The 25,949-nt window shown below is 37.9% G+C and overlaps 1 protein-coding gene across 3 annotated transcripts; it reads right to left on the minus strand.

Moving 5' to 3' along the window:
- Positions 1-745: 745 nt before the first annotated feature.
- xkrx (XK related X-linked) lies at positions 746-24,785 on the minus strand. Of its 3 annotated transcripts, none has more exons than XM_049484136.1 (4): positions 24,663-24,785; positions 21,457-21,886; positions 6,399-6,664; positions 746-3,066 (listed from the first exon to the last, which is right to left on the minus strand). In XM_049484136.1, exons 2-4 carry the CDS (start codon positions 21,846-21,848, stop codon positions 2,246-2,248), a joined length of 1,479 nt encoding a protein of 492 aa, XP_049340093.1. In that variant the 5' UTR covers positions 21,849-21,886; positions 24,663-24,785; the 3' UTR covers positions 746-2,245. The 3 variants fall into 3 exon arrangements, with proteins under 3 accessions (XP_049340093.1, XP_022539381.2, XP_022539382.2); XM_022683660.2 differs by having other exon boundaries at positions 21,457-21,883; positions 24,663-24,763; XM_022683661.2 differs by lacking the exon at positions 24,663-24,785 and adding an exon at positions 24,512-24,638.
- Between the last annotated feature and the right edge of the window lie 1,164 nt (positions 24,786-25,949).

A 25,949-nucleotide genomic window follows, 5' to 3' on the forward strand; every position in this document is an offset into this window, starting at 1 on the left:
CCTGGAATTCAGGCTTTCAGTTAACAGCTGTGCTGAACTCGTCAAGAGTTAAAGTGGCTGTCCGTATTGTTTTGTTTCTAAACTGAAAGCAAAAGCATTTCTGAGTGAAGAAAGGATAAAATATTGTGTTTAATAGTATTAGTGTGCTGGAACCACCATCCCTGCTAAGCCTAATATATTCATTCTAAAAACTGGGGTGTCGTGTCGCTTTTCGCGGGAGTTCTTCTTCTGGCCACATCACACGTCTTTATGTACTTACGTCATACGTACAGCCTCTAAAAGATGATCCGACTCAGTTTTACTAAACGCAAGCGGCTGGTGGAGCAATGGGGACTTCAGAAGAGGAAACTCAGAGCTCAGTAGCTCCTCCATTCACTCATAGTAAAACCAAAGAAATGAAGGAGTGAAGTTTCTGACTGAACGCTCTCTCTCTCTCTTTTACTGAACATAACCTGGAATCGGATTCATCCGTTATTAATGTATATTACATAAAACTTTAAAATGTTGTGTTCCTATTAGTTAGTAGTTATTCTTTTAAAATACTAAAATGTTTTTTCTCCAACAATACAACAATACCATTTCAAACATAGCCTGCAATACTGCGATGTTTTTAGGGTCTTATCTTCCAACCCTTATTATAATGTATTATTCTGCTGATGTATAATGATCTTCAGTGCCTTTTATTTGAGTACGGTTTCTATTAAGATCTGTCATACATACTGTTCTGGAAACAACAAACTTCATGTCTCAAACATTCAAAATATTTTATTAATATTATATTCAAGGTACAGTAGATTGGAGGCACATCTTTTAGGCACAAACCATCCAGAAATAGCCATCCGTTGAAACAAACAAACAAAAAAACAATTCTGTAGCAAATTAAGACATTTTTGGCTGTTAAAATCAAGGCCATTCATTTCAACACAACAGATTTTTTTCTGATTATGAGTCATAAGGAAAATCCAGAGTCACGTATTAAAACTGAAGAGGTGTGTCTTACTCCACAAAGAGCTCCAGTGTCCTTAAACCACTTCCTCCATCTCGGTTTTACAGGAAATGAGTCCTAGCTGTGAACACTGGAGTTTTAAAGAGCACTTAAGGGCAACAAAGGACTGAATAACCTGTTTATTATATATTTATTTTATTTAATTTTTTTTTACTTTTGGTCTAGTCTGTTATATTTCACCCACAGGGCAGTAAGGCAGTAGAGGCGCCCAAAATAATCAGATTTCTACGAGTCAGATATTTGGCATGCTGCCAGCACACCTGGGCAACAGACAGGTGGACCGCCCTGTTCTCAAAGACACCTTTGTGAAGCATCGAAGCATCTCTCAAAACTGATCAGTGAACAAAAGGACATTCTTTGGTATCCAGCAGAAAATCAGTCAATCAATCAACGAACTCCGCTCATTTCCACACCAGTAAGTCCTGTAACTTTACCACAGTGTCATTCCAGATCCTCATGCTGTAAAAATAAAATAATACTGAAATCACAGAAATTGTTCATGTAATAAACTGCAATTTCAGTTTAGCAGTGTAGCTCCTCACCTCGGCTAAGTTCACACGGCAGGTAAAAGTGGCTAAACCCAATCAACACGTTTATATGAACTTGAGAAATCAGATTTTTGCTCTGCTACTGTAATGTAAACTTTGTAAACAAGTAAAAATCGTTTTGTAACACAAACCAGTCGCAGTATATGATCATGAGATCAGAATTTATGCGACTTCTTCTACATTTAAAATTTTTACATTTCACAACACGAGGAGAAGTGAAAATGGATGCCAACCCAGCTGCAGACACTGGAACTCCTAGACAGCTCCTGTGATGCTGGAGAAGATGAAACCGAAACTTCACGTGAAGCGCTGCTGCTCTTTAGCAAATAAGCTTCAGTTTAGGAGTGTGAACTATTCAGATCTGTTCAATATGTCAGATATAGATCACTGTAAAATGATTTAATAGTGTAAACAGTCTAACCAGACAAATCAGGACCGGCACGGCTGCAGGTCTCAAGCACTCCAGCACTAAAGCACACAAGAAGAAGGAACTGATCGACAGATTAAATAAGTGGAATCAGATTTCGCTGAATGGTGTTTAGAATGAAAAATAGATATTCTCTAAAATAAACAGGATTTGGGCCACTTTAACCTGCTGTGTGAACGTAGGCATTGCCTTAATGAAACCTGAAGGTCCTGAGCACGCATCAGTTCAGTGCAAATATGCAAGGTCTGGCCCGAAACAAATGGATCACGCCGCCTCCATAGTGTCCTCTAGAATATCCGTTTCTCGATCCCCCAGCTGAGAGGTGAGGTCCGGGGGTGGTGCATCCTCCGTAACTAGAACTCCATCTTCCTGAGACTGCGACTGAGACTGCGACAGCGACCGGTCTTTCCTGCAGCAGCATGCGCAGCGCAGACAGTCCTCCACATTATGTTTGAAGAGCTTTCTGGCCGGGTGGCAGAACTGATGGAACAGCAGCATGAAGACCACCGCCAGCCCGTAGCACACGATCAGCTGCACCACCAGCAGCGGCACGCATATGTACGTGTAGAAGTCCGACTGGAACACATACCACATCATCATCAGCACCACGTTCTCCACGAAGCGCAGCGTGTAGTACACGGCCAGCCGGCTCCAGCGCGGCTGCTTCTCGATGAGGTCGTGGTCGGCCAGGTTGAGCTGGACGGCCGACCAGCAGAAGATGTTGATGCAGGCGTAGAGCAGCGTGACCATGCACAGCACCACGGTGGTGCCCAGCTTGCTGAAGTTCTTCTCCACGTTCTCGGGCAGCGAGGCCCTCCTCGCCCAGAACTCCACCCACGGCTGGAAGAAGAAGATCAGCAGGTTGCCGAGGCCCACCGGGATCACCCAGAAGGTGAGGGTGGTGCTGAAGAGCACCAGGGAGGCGATGCGGACGGTGATCTCCAGGCCGCGCCACATTACCATGCAGAGGTAGGCGCCGGACTTCATCCGCACCTTGTAGTCGTCGTACCGGATCTGAATGGCCAGAACGCTGCAGACCAGCGCTCCGTATGTGATTGAGATCAGGGAGATGACCATCAAAGCCACTGAAACAACAAAACATAGATATATCAAAAATTAAATATACAGAGTTATCTCTGTCACAATAACTACACGATCAGTACATTATATATTTATGGTATAATATATGAACATAGCCTTAATATTTGTTGGTGACCTCGATATAGCCTATTGTTTTACCTACTGCTATACTTTATACTATAATTATGATATAGCCATAATTTCAACATCAACATAATCATGATATTTAAAGACATTTTTCCAATACCCAGCAAGTATCATATTTAGACATGCAATCAAGAAAGCGATAACAAGAAGATGGTTAAACTCTGTGCCCCCCACTATAGATGAAAGGTTTGATATAATTCATGAGATATATGTAATGGAAAGCTTATCTTCTTCTCTTAATATAAAAAAAGGTAAATTTAATAGGATATGGAAACGATTCACTGAGTACATTGAACCAATAAGAGCAAATTATTATTGGTCTTAGTAATAATACCACCATATTTAATGATGCAATACTTAAGTGGAGTACGCATGCATAACAAAACCTCCTTGGATGTGTGTAGGGTGTTTTTTGTTTGTTTGTGTGTGTGTGTGTGTGTGTGTGTGTTTGTATTTCTTTTCATTTATGTATATAAGTCTTATAATCCTTGAAGTATAGGGAAATGCTTTGTATTAATGTACCAGAGGTTTTTCTCTAATGGGATGTGAAAATGTAGAATGTTTGTAATATTTTTCTTTCCCAAATAAAATGTAAATATTAAAAATCAAAATCAAAATGCATCAACAACATCAGATTCTGCAATTTAAATACACAGTACAGCAGAGTACAGTGATTTTAATCCCATTTCTTCTGCACTCCATCCAATTAAACACAATTTTATACACTCAATGAAATGTGCAGTAAGGTCAGTATCCTTTAAGCACTGACTGTTTCCTCAATATGCTTATTAAAGCATATTGTCGATCCAATAAATTGTATTAATATATTGGCCAGCTCTTATTTTACCTAGCAATTAGAGGCTATTAATGTGAATGAGCTTTTATTTTAAAGCCAATTCCAATATGCTTAATAATTCAATGTCGCTCATAATAATTAATGTGTGAATGCCTTCATAATAAGTGCGTTCATTAATAAATGTATGTTTTTTTTCTGTTGGAAGGGCTTAAAAAATTCTCCATCATTATTGGTTACACCCCAAATACACCCAATGGATATCTATACTATACTGGTGCTTGTAAGTGATTGGAAGAGTACACAATACGGGGATGAGGTTAAATGCGGTTGGGTGGGGAGAACAATATATAGTACAAAAGATGAATTGGGAGGGGCCCTATGGTACCCCAATTAATCTGTGTGTGATTTTATCTTTTTACAGAATTACGCTGCATAACACTGATACAGGCTTAGATCAGTGGTTTCAACCTGTAGGCTGAGGCCCCACAGTGGGCTGCAGTGGTACTGCAATCCCATGCAGACCTCCAGTGTGTAGATCAGGGGTGGGCAACTTCCATGATGGAGAGGGCCACATTTTTTTCAGCGTGACCATTGGAGGGCCACATGACCTCGCACTTCAAATAATTGAATATGAAAAACGCTACAAATGATTTTCAATAAGAACAAATTTTATATGAATTTATATCTGTATGTTTACAGCACCAACATTTATCAACAACTATTTTCTGCATATTAATGCATTTTAATACGGCAAAAGACAAACCGTTTGCTTAAAAAAAGTGCAAAAAGGAAGTCCTTCATATCAAAGAACAAAAAGTTTGCTTAAAAAACTGATTGCAAATACAGTAGTTCCTCTGTGTAAAATAAGTTCATTATAACAAGTCCTTCATAAGCAACAAGGACAAAACATTTGCTTATAAAAGTGCAAAAGGCATTTGAACTCATTTATAACAAAGAACAAAAAAGACTTAAAAACTGATTGCAAATAGCTCATTCAATAATAGCAGAAAACTAGACCACAGAGGCCCAACATTTATTGAAGCTAATGAGAGAGCTGTGGTTTGGCCTGCTGGCTCACAATGGACTGGATGTCAATGTCAATTTTCGTGGTTGTTTGGCAGCGCCCTCTAGCGGTCAAAAGTAGAATTACGTTTTTTTTTTTTTTTAATTATGAAATTATGAAATTATTTTTGATCTATTCGCGGGCCGCACTGAGTGATGACGAGGGCCGTGTGCGGCCCCCGGGCCGCCAGTTGCCCATCCCTGGTGTAGATGTACCTAATAAATATTACCAACAATGTTTAAATGAATCCAGACTATGAAGGAACACATAAGGAGTCATGTAGTAACTTAAAAGTGTTAAACAAACCAAGATACTCTGTGAAGAAGCATTTAGATGCTGTTAACTTGTGGTTTCTGAGGCTGGTAACTCTGATGAACTTATCCTGTACAACAGAGAAAACTCTTATTTGCTCTTTCTTTCCTGGGGTGGTCCTGATGAGAGCCAGTTTTAGCTATTTTAATGGTCATTTTTGTGACTGCACTTGAGGATACTTTTAAACTTCTTGAAATTGACTTTCCAACTGACTGACCTTCATTTTTCTTAAGGTTTTGTTCCTACTTTTCTTAACTTAGTTGAGTAGTCGATGTTTCTCATAACCTGGATTAGAACATTACTCAAATATTCACTATTCACTGTATACCTGTAACTCTACCTCTTCACTACTTTACTTTAACTGATGCTCTCAAACACTTTATTAAGAGACAAGAAATTCAAGTAATTAACTCTTGATGAGTTCAGCACAGCTGTTAACTGAAAGCCTGAATTCCAGATGACTCTACCTCATAAAGCTGACTGAGAAAATCCAGCAGAGACGTCATCTAAGAATCTAAAGCCCTGTCCAGATGGGATAAGTTTCTTAAAAATATTTCACACTTCTACTCAGTGATAAAACTCTGGCATCTGTACTGCAAAAACAGGAGGACCAGTGAGTTTTTAGGCTTTCTCAGTCACATGAAATCAGTAGTGTTCAGTAGCTCCTCCATTTCCACTCACTGTTGTTTTTTTTGTGGATGTTTTTACCCAAAGTGTAATTACAGTGCGCGGCAATGGACAAAGATATGCGTCCGGACGGGACTAAAATTACTGGAGGAGCACAGAGTTCAGAGGAAAACAGTAGATAATTCAGCCAGTAATTTTCTGAGAGGACGTCTGAGAAAAACACATACATGGATATTTTCGTCGTAAAATCACAGACGAAATCACACACCCCAAATAAAAGAGAAAATTTCCCCAGAATCCACAAAAAAACTAATATTATCTGTATAGGGCTATAGATATAAAACATATTCTTTCATATGTTTTTCTTCATAGTTTTGATGAAGTGATCTCACCTCTGGGTGGCAGTGGATATTTCTCCAGAATGGTGGCGTACAGCTGTAGTGTTAACTGAGGGGCCGAGCCCAGAAAAGCCTGGATCACAGCTGTGCGTTTGAAAGCGTTGCGGTGAACAGCCAGCTTTCGCTCCGAGTGTCCGATCTCCCATTCCATAGGAGAGCCGACGGCTTTACCGTTCTTCAGCTTGCGCTTCCGTGTGATTGTAACATAAGGCTCCTCGTTTTTTCCAGCTTTACAGTAAATGATCAGCGCTTCCACACATCTGCAGGAGACCAAACACACAAACAAACAAAAACATTTAGCTCAAACTGAATACTGTGTATCAAACATTTACATCAATAATTTGACCATTTTTCCAACACTGAATAATTTATAGTAAAGATGCACAATGATTATTTTTTTTTCTTTTATGTTTTTTAGGTTGTTTTGGTCTTTAGTTTGTTTTTGCTGTCCTTTTACTCTTTCATAGTTTTTTCCCTTTTCTTCTTTTATTGTTTTAAGTCATTGCTTATTAAAACAATTTTACTCCCTTATGTGCTTTATCCTTAATTATATGTTATTGCATTATAATTTCTATTACGTATGATTTTATGATTCCTACTAAATTCTTATCTTTATCTCATCTTATTATAAAATATCTTATATATCTTATTAAAATGTTGGGTATTTTATTTATATATTTATTCTTTTGCTTTGACAATCCATTCCCTACACTGTTAATGAAGGGCATCCTCAATGTACTCAGAGAGATAAAATCAAAGTTAATTATATCGAAAGAATTATATCGATAGAGGGTTTTAAGCTGTGAACAGTCTATGTAATAACCAGTTAGCTAAATAAATGTGAAAATAAGTAAATATAAATAAAAAAATAAGGTGATTAAATGTTACATTAGTTTCTAAAGTTATACAGCAGAAAGACATTAAAAAAGCCTGTTCATTTCCCTTTTACATGGAACCACATTTGTAAGAAACATGCATTTGCGGGAGGAGCAGCAGTATGTGGGTTACAAGCATAAAAAAAGTCCCAAATCTTCTCCTATTTTAATTTCTAATTAGTTTTATTTATTTTTATTTATTTATCTAGTTAGTTTTTCTATTGTTATGTTTATGTTTGTATGTTTGTTCTTAGTTCATTGTTATTCATTTTTTTTATTTCTTATTATTATCATTTTACTTTACTTTTAATATTTTTATCTTTTTCTTGACTTTATATTTTATAAATTCTCTACATTTTTGTCAATTCTTTATAATCTTTTTAGAATTTCATTTTTTTTCTTCTCGAATTTTTCTTTCTTAGTTTTTTTTATATATTTTGTTCCTTATTATTTCTAATTTATTAATGATTTAAATCCCTTTTTTAACTGTAATTGCTCGACAGCATACTGTAAATGAGGGTCAATGTACTCTTGAGTCAAAATAAAGGTTGATTGATGTTTCGTTTGTTCTTTACTTCCACAGGAGGGCGCTATCATGCAAGAAATATTCCAGCTTAAATTTTTTTTGCAAATCCTTTTAAGTGTAATGTGAGCAGGGTGTGTTTCGGCCTGCTGGAGCTCTGCATTGTCCCCAGCAGGGCAGGGCCACACTAACAGCACATTATTATTATTATTATTATAATAATTAAACACAGAGCGCGTTTGATGCTACTCGGCTCAGTGTGAGTCTGCAGTTAAACCACAGTGAGTTTACAGACTGAAAGAACAAAACATTCCAGTGTGTTCTGGGATCAGTCTGCAGCCGCGCCGGGGTGAGTGACCTCACTCTGCTGCACCGCCGACACAACCAGCACTCAGACACTGATCTGGGGTTCTCTCGGCTTGTGCTGTAACTGCAGTGAGGAGGCCGAGGGCAGGGCCACCCTCTCCAGAAGGTTCTTATCTCTGAACATGAAGGATCGCTCTGCCTCACGGCCAAATACTTTCAGAAGGGAGGGTCCTGGTCAGAGAGTAAATGCAGAGAGTGTGTTTCAGACTCTTCTGCAGTCTAATCTGCTGAGAATGCAGCTGGAGGCGGTCCAGTGTAAAGATCAGCAAAGGTACGGCCTGAACAGAAACAAATAGTCTAGAAATTTGACTGGTAAATTTAAAGTTTTAAAGGCCCATATCCTGCATTTGATGCATTTATACAGATTAAGGGTGTAAAATAAAAATATCGTATCATATTGTTTTGCAGTAGGGTTGCAACTAATGATTATTTTGGTAATCAACTAATCTGACAATTCATTTTTCCAATTAGTCGATTAGTCAACGATTATTTCTGCCATGTCCTCCATCTCTTAAAACGATAGAAACAGCAGAACATGAAAAGGTAAAATATAAAATAAATTAATTAAAAAGACAAAACAAATAAACGGGTAAAAGACAAACTCAACTAAAACAGGTCACAGGCTGTCGAAAGGATGTTAGACCCAGACAACTAGATAGCAGTGTTTTTAAAAAGGAGAACAACCACTGGCTGCACTATGAATTATAATGCAGGTTTAAACACTTTATGAACAGATTATACACTGCTGTCCCATCACATTTGGCATATCAGTTCATTTATTTAAGAAATATCCTATAAGTGACTGTTTATGTGCACTGAACTGAATTATAGTGAAATCTGGAGTTTTGTGGACCATATAAATATTATTTTTGAAGCATTTCAGAATCTTTATAGCCTCGTTAAACAAACACCCTTGACTCGGTTACAGGTTGAGAGCTTGGATACGAGGCGTAACCAACTAAAAACAGTCATAATTAATTTTTGCAGGATTATTGTCCAGCCCCTTTTTATCACTTACAACAGGGTGGGCACCTGCGGGCCAGAGTCCAGCAGAGTGTGCTGATTTCCCTGCTTTAACAGACTCAATAAACCTGCCTAACCTTTATGTTAAATCAGAAGTGCTTTAGCAGACAATGCACAAAACTGAACAAAAATTGCACATAATTAGTCAAATGTAAATGATTCCATTAACTGCTAGAATAGATATTATGTGAATGTAAGTGATTGTAAACTGTTTGCAAGGACAATTTCGGCCAGAAGCAGCCGGTCATGATTATTATTACAAATATGCACAGTGGACCAAGCAGTGCTGAATTCCCTCACAGCTTTAGAAATGTCCCAAGCATCTGAACCTACTATCATACCTTAAAAATAATTTACGTGGCTTTGTTATTAACACGTAGCATGACAGGGTTTTATCAACCTCATTCACAAGAGAACACCTCACAACTTATACAGGTGTGTGCACTGCATTCCCAAGCAGTAACCTTCCCTGGAGTATTACAATGTGAGTTACCCTCGTGAGTCTTTTGGAATGTTCCCGTCTTTATTTCTGTTTTATTTTATTTGGACACATTGTTAGGGATGTGCACAGTGAAGTGCCATTATTCTGTTTATCTACACTAACAGACAGAATGTATCTCCATAACCGCTGTGCGTCTCTACTGAGAAGCATTAAGGTCTAATATGCTGATCTAAGAGATGATGGAGATCACCGTGGTAACAGTGTTGGTAATTATCATCACCACAACCCACATCCATTAACTATTCATTCCTTCTAGTCCATTAAAATAACGAGAACGTGATATTTAAATCAGGCTGAACTTAACAGGACACACACACAGAACAAGTGCACACAGGACACACACACAGATAGGACACAGGCAAAGAACAGGACAAGACCACAGGACATGTGGACACAGAATCCAAAGCAACACACACAGGACATTGGCACACAGGACACACATGCACAGACAGGACAAGAGCACAGGACATGTGCTCACAGAACACACATGTACAGGACTCAAGGCAATGCACACAGGACACACGTGCACACACAGGACACGCACAATTAGGACACACATGCACACAGGACCTAAGGCAACGCACACAGGGCGTGTGCATACAGAACACACATGTACAGGACTCAAGGCAATGCACACAGGACACACGTGCACACACAGGACACGCACAATTAGGACACACATGCACACAGGACCTAAGGCAACGCACACAGGGCGTGTGCATACAGAACACACATGTACAGGACTCAAGGCAACGCACACAGGACACACCTGTGCACACAGGACATGCACACTTAGGATACACGTGCGCACACAGGACTCACATGCGCACACAGGACACACGTGCGCACACAGGACACACGTGCGCACACAAGACACACGTGCGCACACAAGACACACGCGCGCAGGACACATGTGCGTAAACTGGACACACATGCGCACACAGAACACACATGTGCACACAGGACCTAAGTCAATGCACACAGGGCATGAGAATACAGAACACACATGTACAGGACACACCTGCGCACACAGGACATGCACACTTAGGACACACGCGCACAGGACCCAAGGCAATGCACACAGAACACACACACACACGCACACAAGATGCACACACACAGGAGAAGTGCGCAAAAGATATTCAGTAAGACAGAGACAGACACACACTTCAGGATGCCTTTAGTCGGTACAGGGATCCGTTCCTTCAGCAGCTCACCTGATTTACCATCATTTATATCTGATTTGCCAAACCAGCTGCTGATCTGAAAGGACTATAAACTATACCAGACACAGACGAGACGAGATCTGGAGATGATTTGATGAAAACAGTAACATACAGAAAAAAAGCTCTACTTTCTGTAAGAATGGTATTTGTATGTGCTTAAAACTCTTGCACAGTATTGTACACACAGTGCAGAGACAGACACACACAAACACACACACACACACACACACTTGTGCCTTAATAGGGAAGAGACAGTTTGGCAGGGGAATCAGGAATGCTCATTCCAAAAAAAGGCCATAAATTCTTATGGGAGTTGAAAGCAGGGATCCTGTTTTTCTGCAGATACAACAACTACAGAAGCTACAACAGCAATCAATGTTTTTAATAATTATTCAACAAACCGGCCTTTAGAGTTTATAACAACAACAATAACAATAATGTATAACAACAAAATAATGGATTATATAACATACTACGGTGGTGCCATATTGTACTGTACACAATAACATTGTTATAATTATTGTATTTGTCATTGCATTTTTTTGCATTACATTATTGTTATGCTACATGTTACATTACAATATATTCTAATATAATAATTATCATTTATTTTACCAGATTCCTGGTAAGCTGTGTTTTTAAAATAGTCTACAAAACAGATAATGTTATAGATGAAATTAAAAAAATGTATTTTTTTCATATTGCCAAGAATATCATTATGTAAAACAACTACATCTGTAATTTCTCTAAAGAAAAGATACCTATTAATATCAATACTTTTAATAGTTACAGAGTTCTCTGTGTTTGTCTCTTTTTCTAGTTATTATAAAGAAAGTATGAATGTTCCGTATGTTAGTGGAAATTCACATTTTTAAAATTCATTTACAAAGCCACTTCCACTTTACAATTGCTACTTACCAGCTGTTCATTACTAATCAATTAAATTACAAAAATATTTCTGTTTTTTTTCACATTGCCAAGAATATCTATGTAAAAAAAAAAAAAGAAAATTAAATATTGTGATATTAATTGAGAGCCATATCGCTCAGCCCTACAGCATATATAATGTTTACAGTTGAACAAACTTCTAAGAAAGCTGATCAAAAGTATTCTGAGTAAAGAGGAAATCTGATAACATCAGTCTGTCAGTTATACGACCTTCAGGAGTTTCCTGAGTAAAGCAGAGATAAGGGATAGTTGTGAATCACAATAGTGAGAATGGTGTCAGATGACAGTTATGGTGAGCTGTAATCTCCGCAGGGCACGAGCTGCCAGCAGCGGTGTCGTATTTAGCCGGCCGAGAGCGTGTGCAATCACGTGCAGAGCATAAACACAGGCCTGATCACCAGCTCTGTGATTATAAACCGGGGGATTGATGGGACACGGCTATGAGAGCAGACAGCAGCAGTGCTCAGATCAGTTCTGATTCTCTATAATCAAATTTCAGTGGAAATGGAAACACAAATACGCAGAGACTGAACAAAGCTAACGGACAAAACAGACACAATAACAGAGCGGCAGGATTCTCCACTAAACAACATGTTATGCACAAGCTGTAATTCGAGAAATGGTGAAAGGTGTTTAAACTGCAGAGGGGTGGTGGGAAATAATGTGAACTTATCAAATTCCAGGAACTAAAAAAGCTGAAACTGCAGAGTACCAGAAAATCAGGTTTCATACAAAACTGGCAAACAAACACTCACACACACACACTCAATAGGACAAGAACTAGCATTATGTCTTTAGTACAGGGGTGTCCAAACTACGGCCCGCAGACCATTTGTGGCCCGTTTCCTTTTTTGGAGCGGCCCTCGAGGTATTTTAGAAATAGAATGAAAGTTGGCCCGCTGTTAAACAGGTTTTTATAATATGAGATTAAAAGTTTGAACACAGACTCAGAAACGGGCCAAAGAGTCTAAAAGCGGAGAGGGTGCGCATTTGTAGCGCAGAAAAACGGGCCAAAGAGTCTAAAAGTTGCCGTAATTAAGGAGTTTAACATTAAGAGACATCATGAAATGAAACATCAATTTAAAAAATCTTAGTTTACACAACACTGTCAAAAATAAAGATAGTAAGTCAAGTAAAATGGTGTTTACATAAAAATAATCAGGAAATGTATTATTTAAAGTGGTATATTTTATTATTTGTTTTATTACAGAGTCTGTGGCCCGTGACTTCAAATATATTTCTCATTCTGGCCCCCAACAAAAAAAGTTTAGACACCCCTGCTCTAGTAGTATATATAGAGCTGCAACAATCACTCTTTTTCATTTGTGCTACATGTATTAATGTAATCAAATACACTATACCGGTCAAAAGTTCAGTAGCGCAGTAGCTGCAGTGCTGTATGACTCAGACAAGCTTCTTTTTAATTGTATCTTAATCTTTATCTTATCAATGACTTTATTGCTGCAGTTCTTCTCCTGTCAGATTAACTCTAGTTCTTCTCTTCTCTGCTGAAACTGAGACTCAGTCCTTAATCATATTAATTTGAGCTAAAGCTGCTGTTTCCATGTGGGTCAGCCAGACGTCTTCCTGCAGCAGTTTTTTTTCTCCAGTTTCCAAGAGTTTTTGAAGGTGTAAGAAACAGAACTCACCGCTCTCTGGCTTCATCTTTTAATAGTTACAGAGTTCTCTGTGTTTTATCTGTGTCTTTTTCTAGTTATTATGATGATGAGAGTGTGAATGTGCTGTAAGTGTGTAAGTGTGTAAATGCTGCAGTAGAGAGTAACAGCAGTAACACCATCTGTTCCAGCTCTGATTTATCAGAGACTAAGTAAATTCACATTTTTCTATTTTCAAAGCACAGTTTTTTTTCCCATTGCTTCTTACCAGCTGTCCCTTTGTAGCCTTCAAGTTCACTGGATTTTGTACCATTTCAGTTATTCACAGAACATGAAGAGCTTAAATAGCAAAAATAAACAGAAAAAGAGACTGTGGGTGTTCTAAAACCAGCAGTGTACACTTGATTAAGCAATCAAGCTTAGGTTTTATATTTGTGTTTCATAGATTAATATGTTAATTCACCCTAGAAACTCAAGGATGACATTTAATGGGGGTCATTACTAACCATTACTAATCATTACTGACTAACCTAAAAGTATTCAGCAATAAAGTAATCATTTAATTATCAATTGCAGCCCATATCCCATGAAAACCAAGAATATGTTGCATTCAGGTCATATCCATATATCATGTCAAGTTAATAAGAGAACTATTGTTATCCCATACCCCATATTAATCATTTTTGCTGACCTTAATATTACCAATGGTGTGTTTAGTTAATGAGAACAGCCCATTAACCTGAATGAGCTGGTTTGTTGAATTAAGCTCTTCATATTGGAGGCTTAAAACAGTCCTAAAATAAAGAGAATAACATAGTTAATCATAATTACTTCTGGGACAAAATACCATCAAATCTAGTTATTTTTGAGAGGTCATTTGTGCAACTGTTTGCAGGGACTATTTAGAAATGGAATTTCAGCTCCAACTCATATAATGATAACTCACATTGCCTTGCCATGAGCACACTGCATGCCAGCCAGTGTCCAATCAGCTTCACTCAAAACATTACAACTTACAACACAACACCTCACAACTTATACGGGTGTATGCATGGCATTCCCATGACTTTTGTAATGTCAGTGTACCTAATCACTCTCATCACTCTTCTGGAATGTTCTTAGCCTTTGTTTCTGTTTCATTTCATTTGGACACAAACCTAGTTTACAGTTTATGTCTATTTCAGTGCAACACAAACTAAACTACTGTGAATTCTGAATTCTGGACCATAGAAATATTATTTTACTTATTTTTATGAACTCCAATACACAGTATCAGTCAAAGGTTTGGACACACTTCTTTTCATTTAATGTGTTTTCTTTCTTTTTATGATTTTTTAATATTGTAAATTTAATATTGAAGACTATATTAAAGCTGTGCAGGAATCCATGCAGAATTATGTAGTTAATAAAAACGAATGTTAAACAAACCAGAATATGTTTTATACTTTGATGACAGATCTGCACACTAGGGATGGGCGATATTGCGCTAAAATAAGACCATGATATTTTATTTTTTTTGCGATAACGATACTCTTGGCGATATGACAAAACAATGAATTAAAAAAAAATATTTCAAGAATACACTACTGCAACAAAATGAAAATTACATTTTATTATTGCATACAATATGATACGGCACACCCCTAACCGAAATATTTAAAAAACAAAATGCAATAATTTTATCAGATTTGCAACAGAAGTGAATGATGCAAATAGTCATGTTACTAATAATAATGCACTCCATATATCTCCATATATTCAGGATTAAAGTAAAATAAATGATACTGGACAGATATAATCTGTCTCTAGTAGATATATAATGGGAAATGAGAACAGTGTGATTTTTTTGGTAAAATTTTGGTAAAAACAGTAAAATAAATGTAGAGCTCCAGCTCATCCCAATTAAATCACCATCTCAGTTCATCAGGTTTAGATCAGGGGATTAATGTGGAGGATTAACACTTTTTTTTTTACTGTTTACTACGTAATTCTATATGTGTCCCTTAATCATTTTTTTATATCTTTAATATTAATCTACAATATAGAAAATAAATTAAATAAAGAAATAAAGTAAAACACTAAATAAGAAGGTGTGTCCAAAGCTTTTTTTTGGTTCTGTATCTATTTTGAAACATGAACTTTTCCTAACGTGTTTCAAAACCCCAGAATGTGCACAGCCTTGTTGAACAAACAGTCGTGACTCAGTGTGAGGCTGAGAGCTCGGTTACGAGGCGTAGTCCAGGTAGACGTTCAGAGCTCCTGTAAACATTTCCTCGGGGAGTTTTACTGGCTGTGTGTGAAATCCAGTGAAGCAGCTCAGCTTCAGGAACAAAGAGCCCCTGTTGACATAAGGCAGCTACTTTTCTCAATGAACTGACTTAATTAATAACAAATAAGGAATAACTAATGTTTTCTGTAACGTTTTCAAGCATACACTGGGTCTGTTTTTGGCCAATTCATCAAATTAATATGATTTAATACTCATATAACTGGGATAATGAAGATGAAACACATTTACCTATAAAGGCTGCCAGAGTGAATTTCATTCTGCATAAAAAAAACTAAATATTAGACAGAGGAATTGTCGTATTTTAATAAAATGAATGTGATATTTTTCTTTGATAAGCAGTTTTGTCTTACTAAGCAATGTAAGTGTAAGATTATTTTGCTTATTTTAGGAACAACAACAACCTTAATTATTCTTACTTTTACAAAATGAAATAATCTAATTTCAAGTATTTAAACTCAAGAAAGGCAATATAAGCAACTAGTTAAGTTATTGTGAATCTTGTATCAAAATTTAAGATATCAAAATCAGGGATTTTTACTTGATTCAAGTCTTACTTCAAGATTCTTTAAAATTTTGAGACTGCTCATTTGGAGAAATCTTACTAAGAACAATTTGCACACCTTACTGGCAGATTTTTTTGATTAACATAAAGATATACATTTTTGTATATACTTGGTCTTGTTTGTGTCAATGGATCATTTGCAGTGCAATATATAGGCTTGTACTGGTGCCAAAAACCTTTAAAGTGCTATTTTATGTGGCAGTGATTTTTATATTTAAATGTAAGGGGGTAAATTTTGCTCTGTGTTCATTATAAAAGTTGCTTGTAAGGTTAAAGACACTGCTTGGTATTCTTAAACTAAAAATAGCTTAATAAAAGTTTTATTTTTAGATTTTTAGGTTTCATAAATTTTACTCCCTTGAAAATAAATATAAATCAAACCTATAGCCCTATCTGGATGGGATTAGTTTCTCAGGGGGTTCTGGGGTAATTTTCTCTTTTATGGGGGGCTTTTATCCTCTGTGATTTTATTCCCATCTGAAATGACCATTTGTATGTTTTTCTCAGACGTCCTCTGAGAAAATTACAGGCTGAATTATCTACTGTTTTTCTCTGAACTCCGTCCCGTCCGGACGCACATCTCTGAGTCTCCTCGCCTTTATTAAAATAGCTATTTGTCCACTGCCGCGCACCATAATTACACTTTGGGCGATTGGGCGTTTCCATGGAGATCTACATAAAAACACAACAGCGAGTGAAAATGGAGGAGCTACTGAACCCGATATCATGTGACTGAGAAAACCTAAAAACTTACTGGTCCTCCTGTTTTTTGTTAATTGCAGTCCAAATGCAGGAGAAATCCCTATCCGGACAAGATTCGTTTTCTCGGTGGGACGTCTGTAAAAAATATTTCACACTTCTACTCAGTGAAAAAAAAAACTCCTGCATCCGGACTGCAATTGAAAAAACAGGAGAACCAGTGAGTTTTTTTTTTCCTAAATCACGACATCACGTTCAGTAGCTTGTCCATTTCCACTCGCTGTTGTGTTTTTAAGGTGGATCTCCGTGGAAACGCATGCCCAAAGTGTAACTACGGTGCCTGGCAGCGAACAAATAGCTATTTTATTAAACACAAGGAGACGAAACACAAGTGATGTGCATCTGGATGGGACTAAAATTACCGGAGGATCACGTAAAGTTCCGAGAAAAACAGTAGATAATTCAGCCTGTAAATTTCTCAGAGGATGTCTGAGAAAGACACATACATGGTCGTTCTGGATGGGAATAAAATCACAGAGGATAAAAATCCCCATAAAAGAGGAAATTACCCCAGAACCCCCCCTGAGAAATGAATCCAGTCTGAATAGGGCTTTTCATAGTTCTAAATGGTGCTGTTTGATTTTTTTTAAATATTGCCTTAGCTGGTTCTTTTAGACGTTTTGACCAGATTACAAAAAGGCGTGGCACGGTGTAGTTTCTCCTCGTGCTTGGTACGGGAGGGGGGTCTTTAGAGGGTCTCAGCTGTTTGTGAGGAATGTGGAAGCCTGGTGTGTAGAGATATGTAGACCGGGCTGCTCCTGTGTGTACTGTACTGCTACTGACTCACTGAGTGGCTCGTCAGTGGTCTGAGTGTGCTGAGTTGGAAAGGTGAAGAGGTCACAGACGAGAGCTCTATAAATATATATCCCATAAATCTGCCTGGAGATGTCATTGTCTACCAGAAAAGCTGCATCAGATAGTTCCCAGTCCCTCCTTCCTCTCTCCTTCATTCTGGACACACCTTAAATTCAGAGGTGTTTCATTATTTTAAAATGTTCTGCATTGTAGATTAATACTGAAGTCATCCGATCGTTGCTTTCAGTTAACAGCTGTGCTGAACTCGTCAAGAGTTCATCACTTGAATTTCTTGCCTCTTAATAATGTTAGTTTGAGAGCATCAGTTGTAAAGTAGTGAAGAGGTAGAGTTACGGCTATATAGTGAATAGCTCTATTTGAGTAATGTTCTAATCCAGATTATGAGAAGCAACAACTACTCAACCAAGCAAAGAAAAAATACTTCAAGGAAAAATAAAAAATCATTTAATCCGAAAAGAAGAATTTCAAGAACTTTGAAAGTATCCTCAATGTCAGTCGCAAAAAAGACAATAACATCTTTTGATGATGGTGAAACTGGCACTCATCAGGACCACCCCAGAAAAGGAAGAGCAAGAGTTTCATCTGTTGTACAAGATAAGTTCATCAGCGCTACCAGACTCAGAAACCATAAGTTAAGAGCTCACCAGATAAGATCACCTAAATACTTCAGAGTATTTTGGTTTGTTTAACACTTTTAAGTTAATACATGATTCAACATGATTTTTTAAGTTACTACATGATTTTGAAATACAACACTAAATAAACTGAACCACTGTCTGCCACCAAATGGAAAACTTATATTGTGTTTTGAAAATCTATACAGTTTTGCAAAATAAAAAATAGTGCATTGTGATAGAATTATTCTAAATAGATATTTCCTGACAGTTATAACTGTATATTATAACCAGAAAAATGGCCCATGAGCAGAGCAGCCAACCATAAACCCTTTTAACATTCATAATATTCTGAGTAGCAGCACAAACTGATACTAAAATACTGAGTAGGTTTATAAGTGGATTAAAGCACCACAAAGAATTTAATTTAGCTGGATACACACACTACATAAACAGACATTGTGCTGCATATTGTCCTTAAGGCTGCCTCTGTTTTTCTTAGCATGCTATGCTACGTTATGCTATTGAACAGAACAGAGCAGCTGTGTGTGGACAGTGTTTTCTTAAGAACACGTTTAACTTCCTCTTTAGAAAAGGATCCCATCCCAAAGGAAATGTACATGGAAACTCATCAACCACAGTACTTTATACAAGTACACAATTCTACTCTGTATAACTCCGGGTCTTCTACCTATATATCTATAGCTGTTTACAATGTTACTTAGATTCACTGTACTAAATATCATAGTATACTTACTGATGCTGGAAAGAACATTTCACTCATTTCTCCCTGATTGATATTAAATTGTTTACAATACAACTATAAATTTCAACACTACTTTACAAGATCCTGTAATAACCTCCTGCTTTCTTAAGAACGTCTATTACACAATTTACACGCTCTCAACAAGGACCTTCAATTTAAAACTGCCTATCACATCACCTACATATCTGTTCTAGCATTATTAGCTTTAAAATACAGCTTAAAACTAATCTACTCTCATTAAAACTAACCCACTAAAATAAATATGTAGCTGTGTGTGTGTGTTGTTGTGCCAGGAATGGCATAAAGTTATACAAAAGCAGTGTGTAAGACTGGTGGAGGAAAACATGCCAAGATGCATGAAAACTGTACACTGAGGGAAAGTACTTGGTTGATATGATAAATACTCATATTGACTACTATCTTGTGCAAATAATATTTAAATATTAAAGTAAAATAAAAAGTTTATCTATTTAATTCAAATGGTTTTGGTTCTAAATCTTGTGTTTTTGTTTGCACCTCCATTTCTTAAGTTGTGTAGACAATAACATTACCTAATCCACAATGTTACACAGCTTAATGAGCATTAAAGATCATGACCAGTAATATATGGCTAAAACTGTCCATGCAGACCAATAAGCCACTCTGGTAGAAATCCAGATTCCTACTGCAACTGTAACTGTAACTGCAACTGTAACACAGGCTTTTTATAGTCCACATTCATGTGTGGGCATGTTTTGGCAAATGCAACTGTAATTAAGCACTGTGGTTGACAGCTAAAGAGGTGTTACCAGAAATGTACTTCACAAAGGAAGATCACTCAGACGCATAATACAGTCAGATAAAACAGACCAGGCCCACAGAATGGAACAAGGGCCATTTCTATTAGCTGTAGCATAGTATAAAGAGCATTTCTACTGAATATTAGGTGGTTTAATGGGCATTTCCATTGAACACACTGTATATGAGTCAATATAGAGTCAAACTTTCGGATTCTGATGAATATTTCTGTTGCAATGGTTGCTACTGAAGTGGTAAACAGCTGTGGCCTGTCTGCTCCTCCACTGTGACTGATAGCAGTTCAGTTCATGTAAGCATGTTGTAGCATAATCCATTAGCCAGCACTAGTCTGGATCACTTTACTTTTCTTCAATTTCTCTCACTGTCTTCATAACCCGGCTGTACAAGGATAACTAACTAGGAAAACAGGATTTGAATGTTAAAATTACAAAAATATTAAATGTCTATCGCTGCTAGAAAGAGGTTGCTAGTATGCTAATCATAGCTGAAGCTCAGAGCTAAAATTAACCTGTTCAGCCTGAGCTTTAAACTGTCTTCCTCTACAAAATGCATTGCCAATATTTAGCTATTGCTAAAAATCATTGAGCTCTTTAGACGGATTCAGAGGCTGCAGCACGCTGTGTTTGCATGCTATTGCGTTCCATACCTGGCAAACTGGGGTGTGGAAATAGGAAACAGGATTGGGGGAGGGGAAATTGTTGGGATTAGAGGCTAAAATGCAACAAATTTCTGCTCTGTAAAAAGAAAAAAATTACAGAAGAGCACGCTGGCTGAAGCTCTGCCGTCAAAAATAGGGTTGGATCAAAATATTGATATTGCGATATATTACACCACAGTTAGTTGCAACCCTGCAATGTGATTCTCTGAGTCACGTTCTATGAGTGCCGTTATCAGCTGGTAATGCACTGTAACCAAAGTTCTCCATGTCTTACTCTGCCACATACAGGTAACCTAGCAACGATGCAGCGCTTACAAACCAAACAGCGCAACTACAAACAGAGCAGCAATGGAACTATTTTAACTGGAGAAGTTTTTATAACCAAACAGATCCTACTCTTTATTTTCTCATCCTCTTTAACTCAAAATCTTTCAATAAACAGCGATAATGGAACTGTGGTATAATCACAGTAATATTTGATAAGTGTCATCAAACCACAGAAGCTTTAAACTCCCAAAGACTCCCAAGTGAAGGTGCTCCAGAACTTAAACTTCTTAAACTGCAATAGTTTCCTCAATATCTGATCACACATCCAAATCATTTTATCAGCTAGTACATAAAATATCGTACACAATGCTCCTTTAAGCCACCTGGAAAATCCCTTATCAGCATCTCACTTAGAAAACAAACTGCCCATCACCACCACCAACCTGATAATCGGTCCCATCTGAAGCAGATGCATGAACAGCACCAGCGGCCGGTCCCTCCCCAGGTCCCGGTGGATGAAGGTAAGGGTGAGCTGGGTGAGCACGGATGGCACCAGCACGAAGGTGATGGTCAAGCCCATCCATATCTTGTCGCCGTTGTTGTGATAACTGGCGCAGAGTACGGCAGCGCAGATGAACTCAGCACAGTAGAGGACGGTGGCCAACACCACGCTGAGGGGGGGTGTGGCTCTGCTGTGGTTGCTGACCAGCACCACGCTGGTACCATTCTCTCCGCACCCCACAGTGCTCTGTGGAATCTCCGTGATGCCACTCTCCACCACCACTGCCTCCTCCATCTCACCCCCACGGCCCCACAGCGTCGACCTGATGGTCATCTGGGCTCGTCTTCATGGCAGGCGGTCTTCTGCCCCTGCTGGAAACAGCACAGTTATTTCAAACAGATGGTCTAAGCTGGTCTTTGATGTTTAAGGTGGTTGGAAAGCTGATCAACCAGTCAAAAACTTACTCTATAATGATAAACTTGCTCGTAAACCAGCTCTGGATCCAAATAGCGTACACTGATTGTATTGGTAAGATTGATATTTGAGTAGCAGCTAATCCATTCTTTATACCTAGGCCTGGGAGTTATGGAAAAAATTCAAGATATACAGTATTTATCTTGCAGTCAAAATTAGGATGCATCCAATTTTATACATTAATTATACTACTTTTATATTTTAAGTAGTTTTGAAACCAGTATTTTTTACACCTCTGAGTAAAAAGCTTGAATATACAGAAGTATTTTAAACCCTAGTATCTATAGTAATGAAAGAAAATTCTTTTGACACCTTTGATAAATATTGATATTTCACTCCACATACTGTAATAAATCACAAACAAAAATGGTCAGATAAATCAAATTATTAATATTGTGTCCCACTCCTGTTGTAGAGCAGTATGGTCTAGCGCTTGGTCATATTGTTATCTTGCTTGGTCTGGTTGGGTATTTCACCTTGCAGACAGGCCGGGCTAGACCAGACCACAATAACACCATAATATAACCAACTGCTCACCTTCTAAACTGCAGTAATCACTGCTGGTCTCAGTCCAATCTCATTCACATGATCAGTCTTTTAGCTAATCTACAAGTTAATATTATTATTTTTATTTTTTAACATGTTAACAGAGGGCTGAGCTTACCTGGGTGCTCTAAAGGCATACCCCCAATAACTTTACTAAGTCAAATTAGAGGGTGGCTCTAAGGCAGTGCGTTTCAATAAACAAAATGTTGATACTTGATGCCAATAATCAATAACATATCGTAAACGAAAATATATTAAATACAATATATTAAATTATTGATCTATAGTCCCTCCTGTTGTGGACCAGCATGGTGTTGCTGATTATAATGGTCATATTAACAGATAACAGATAACAATTTAAATAAAAACACACCTACCAAAATACTGGTCAATATCTAAACTGGTAAAAATCTTAACCAAAAGCTTAACCAAACATGTTGACCACCATGACCAGCCAGACCAGGCTAGACTAGACCACCTTTACACCATAATATAACCAACTAAGCACCTTCATTTAATTGATAGTTAAAAACATTTTCATGATACACAATATTTATCTTGCAGGTAAAATTATGGGTGGGAATCACAGGGCATGTATCACGATACTATAATATATCATTATAGTATGTTGCTCACTATAAAAATTATATCACAATACTGCAATTCTGCGATACTCAAAATATCACAAGACATTAAGCAGTAAGCTTGTTTTCATTCCGGCTTCTCGTCGTTCAATAAAACCCCTATCCAGATAAATCTCTTCATCCAGATTAGAGTGAATCTGATTGTGATTGGATGAGAAGTAACGTTATAAACAACCTATTGGTTTATATGTGGTTTAATCATTTCACCTGCATATATCAAATTATTGATATATAGTCTTATTCCTGTTGTGGTAATATAAACAACATTAACTGCAGTAACCACAGCTGGTATCAGTCTAAGCCCATTCATATGATCACTTTTCTCATGAAAGCACTTGTTAAAAACATATTTCACGATTTCTCACACATTACCAGTGTTGAGCTGGTATGGGTGCCTTAAACCCAGACCCCTAGCAACTTCATTAAATCAAATTGGGGGGTGAATCTAAGGCAAGTTAGAGTGCCTATGTTTCAATACAAAATGTTGACATTTGATGCCACATAAAAATAACATTGTAAACAAAAATAATATGATATGATATATCAAATTATTGATATATATTCTTATCTCTGTTGTGGACCATCATGGTCTTGTTGTTCATAATGTTGGTCTAGTGCTTGGTTATTTAGCTTGGTCTTGTTGGATTTGTGGACCAGATGAACAAACAGTCAAATTCAAACAAAAACATACCTAACATGTGCTCTAAACCCAAACCCCCAGTAACTTTATTAAGTCAAATTGGTGGTAAATCTAAGGCAGTTTAGAGTGTTTCAATAAAAAACGTTGATATTTGATGACACATATATCAATAACATAGATAACATTGAATGTTTAGCTAGGTCAGGTTGGGGTTGTCATGTTTGTGGACCAGATAAACAAACAGTCCAAATTCAAACCAAAACATACGTACCAAAATAACGTTACTGATCAATATCTTAAACTAGTAAACATTTAAGCTTAACCAAGCATGTTGACCACCATGTCTAGATTAGACCACTATCACACCATAATATAACCAACTGCACACCTTAACTGCAGTAATCACTGCTGATATCAGTCCAAGCCCATTCACATGATCAGTCTATTAGATAATATACATGTTAATAATATTATTTTTTGATTTCTCGCACGTTAACTTAACAGTGCGAGAGTGCTGAGCTGGCATGTGTGCTCCAAACCCAAAACCCCCACCACCATAAACCCTATCCACCCCCATTCACACCACACCACACCACCCAACAGAAGCAGCAGCAGCAGCTGACAATAAAGAACCCCCCTGTAAAGCAGTTAAACCCCAGTTCAGAGCCAGCTGGCGGCTCCCAAGCACTGACCCGGTCCAGACTGTGCTAAACTGGCCCGAATCGCTGGAATAACCCGGTTCAGTGAGCGGTTTGAGAGTTAAAGATGAGTTAAAGCGGAGTTAAAGCAGAGACACTGGGTGGGTTAGTTAGTAAACAGCGTGCTGCTGTAAGAGCTTCTCACCCTGCATTCCTCCTGCAGCTGCGCAGTGCTGCCCGCCGGAGCTCGCGCTCTGTGATCAGCGCTGCCAGGTGTGTCCCCACAGGCTGCGTGCTGTTACTGACAGCGCCGCCGCTCTGCCCTGCCTACCCCGGGTCCTAGCGCCCGCCCGGTACCAACTACAGACGCAGAGCCCTAGGCTGTGTCCCAATTCTACACTACACACTAACACTAGGGATGTGTTTGGAACTCAGACACAGTCTCAAACGTTTAGTCTAGACTAAAAACTTACTTGTTTAGTTTAGCTTTTGGTAATTAATGTTTTTTTTTAGATGGCTGGGTGGATCTAAAAAAATGGGTGGATGCCAGTGTTTCTGGATGCCTCTGTGTTATATCTACATTCACATTACAAGCCAGGTTGCTCAAATCCGATTTTTTGCTCAGGTCGGATTTGGCTGTCTTGACGGTTCACATTCACAAAAATGTAAGTGAGCTGTATCTGTGTTTAATGTAAACTAATCTGTCCCCCGAAATGCCACACATGTGCACATATGTGGAGCATCTTTTGCTGGGGTGAAGAGTAAACAGCAGGTCTGTGAAAAAAGGCCAGGTGGCTTGCTTTTGCTGTTTTTGCAACTATAGAGAATAGGACAGTGACGTCAGCAGACATGAACAACGCAGTGCATTGTGAAATTTTAGGACACGGATTCTACGGCAGAGACAGGCTGGCGGCAAGGTTCGTTTTTTTTATTTTTTATTTTACTTAATTTAATGTACAAATTAAATGACATGGTGAATGCTTGATGTGTTATCAAGTGCTGAAATTTCTCTCATAACTTATAAATTAAAGCTAGGTTGGCTAGTTATAACTTATAAATTAAAACTAGGTTAGCTAGTCACTGATTGTGTGTCCTAAAAAGTGGCGGGCGCTACCCAGCATGCAACGCACCATTACGTCGTTGCCCAAACTCTGTAGCTGCACAGAGGTGTGTGGGTATGCAAGAAAAGCATGTATGGCCTTTTGACCACAGCTACCACAGCTAGCAAAATAACATTAATTTAACATTGAGTTACCATCAGGAGTAATTATTGAATCAACATTGATTTCTGATGTTGAAACTGTTCGCTATGTCTGACATTAAATAAATGTTGAGTAAACATCCGAGGCCAAAACAAAATCATCTCTTTTTCAATCTAAATTTAAATGCAGTAAAACTGATTACAAATTATTTTTTTAGTGGATTCAATATTGATTGAAATTGATGAAGTCATAAAACCATTTAATAAAAAAAACACACTGTCCTCCACAAA

Source organism: Astyanax mexicanus, chromosome 10, assembly GCF_023375975.1.
Source record: "Astyanax mexicanus isolate ESR-SI-001 chromosome 10, AstMex3_surface, whole genome shotgun sequence".
NCBI classification, from domain to species: Eukaryota; Metazoa; Chordata; class Actinopteri; order Characiformes; family Acestrorhamphidae; genus Astyanax; species Astyanax mexicanus.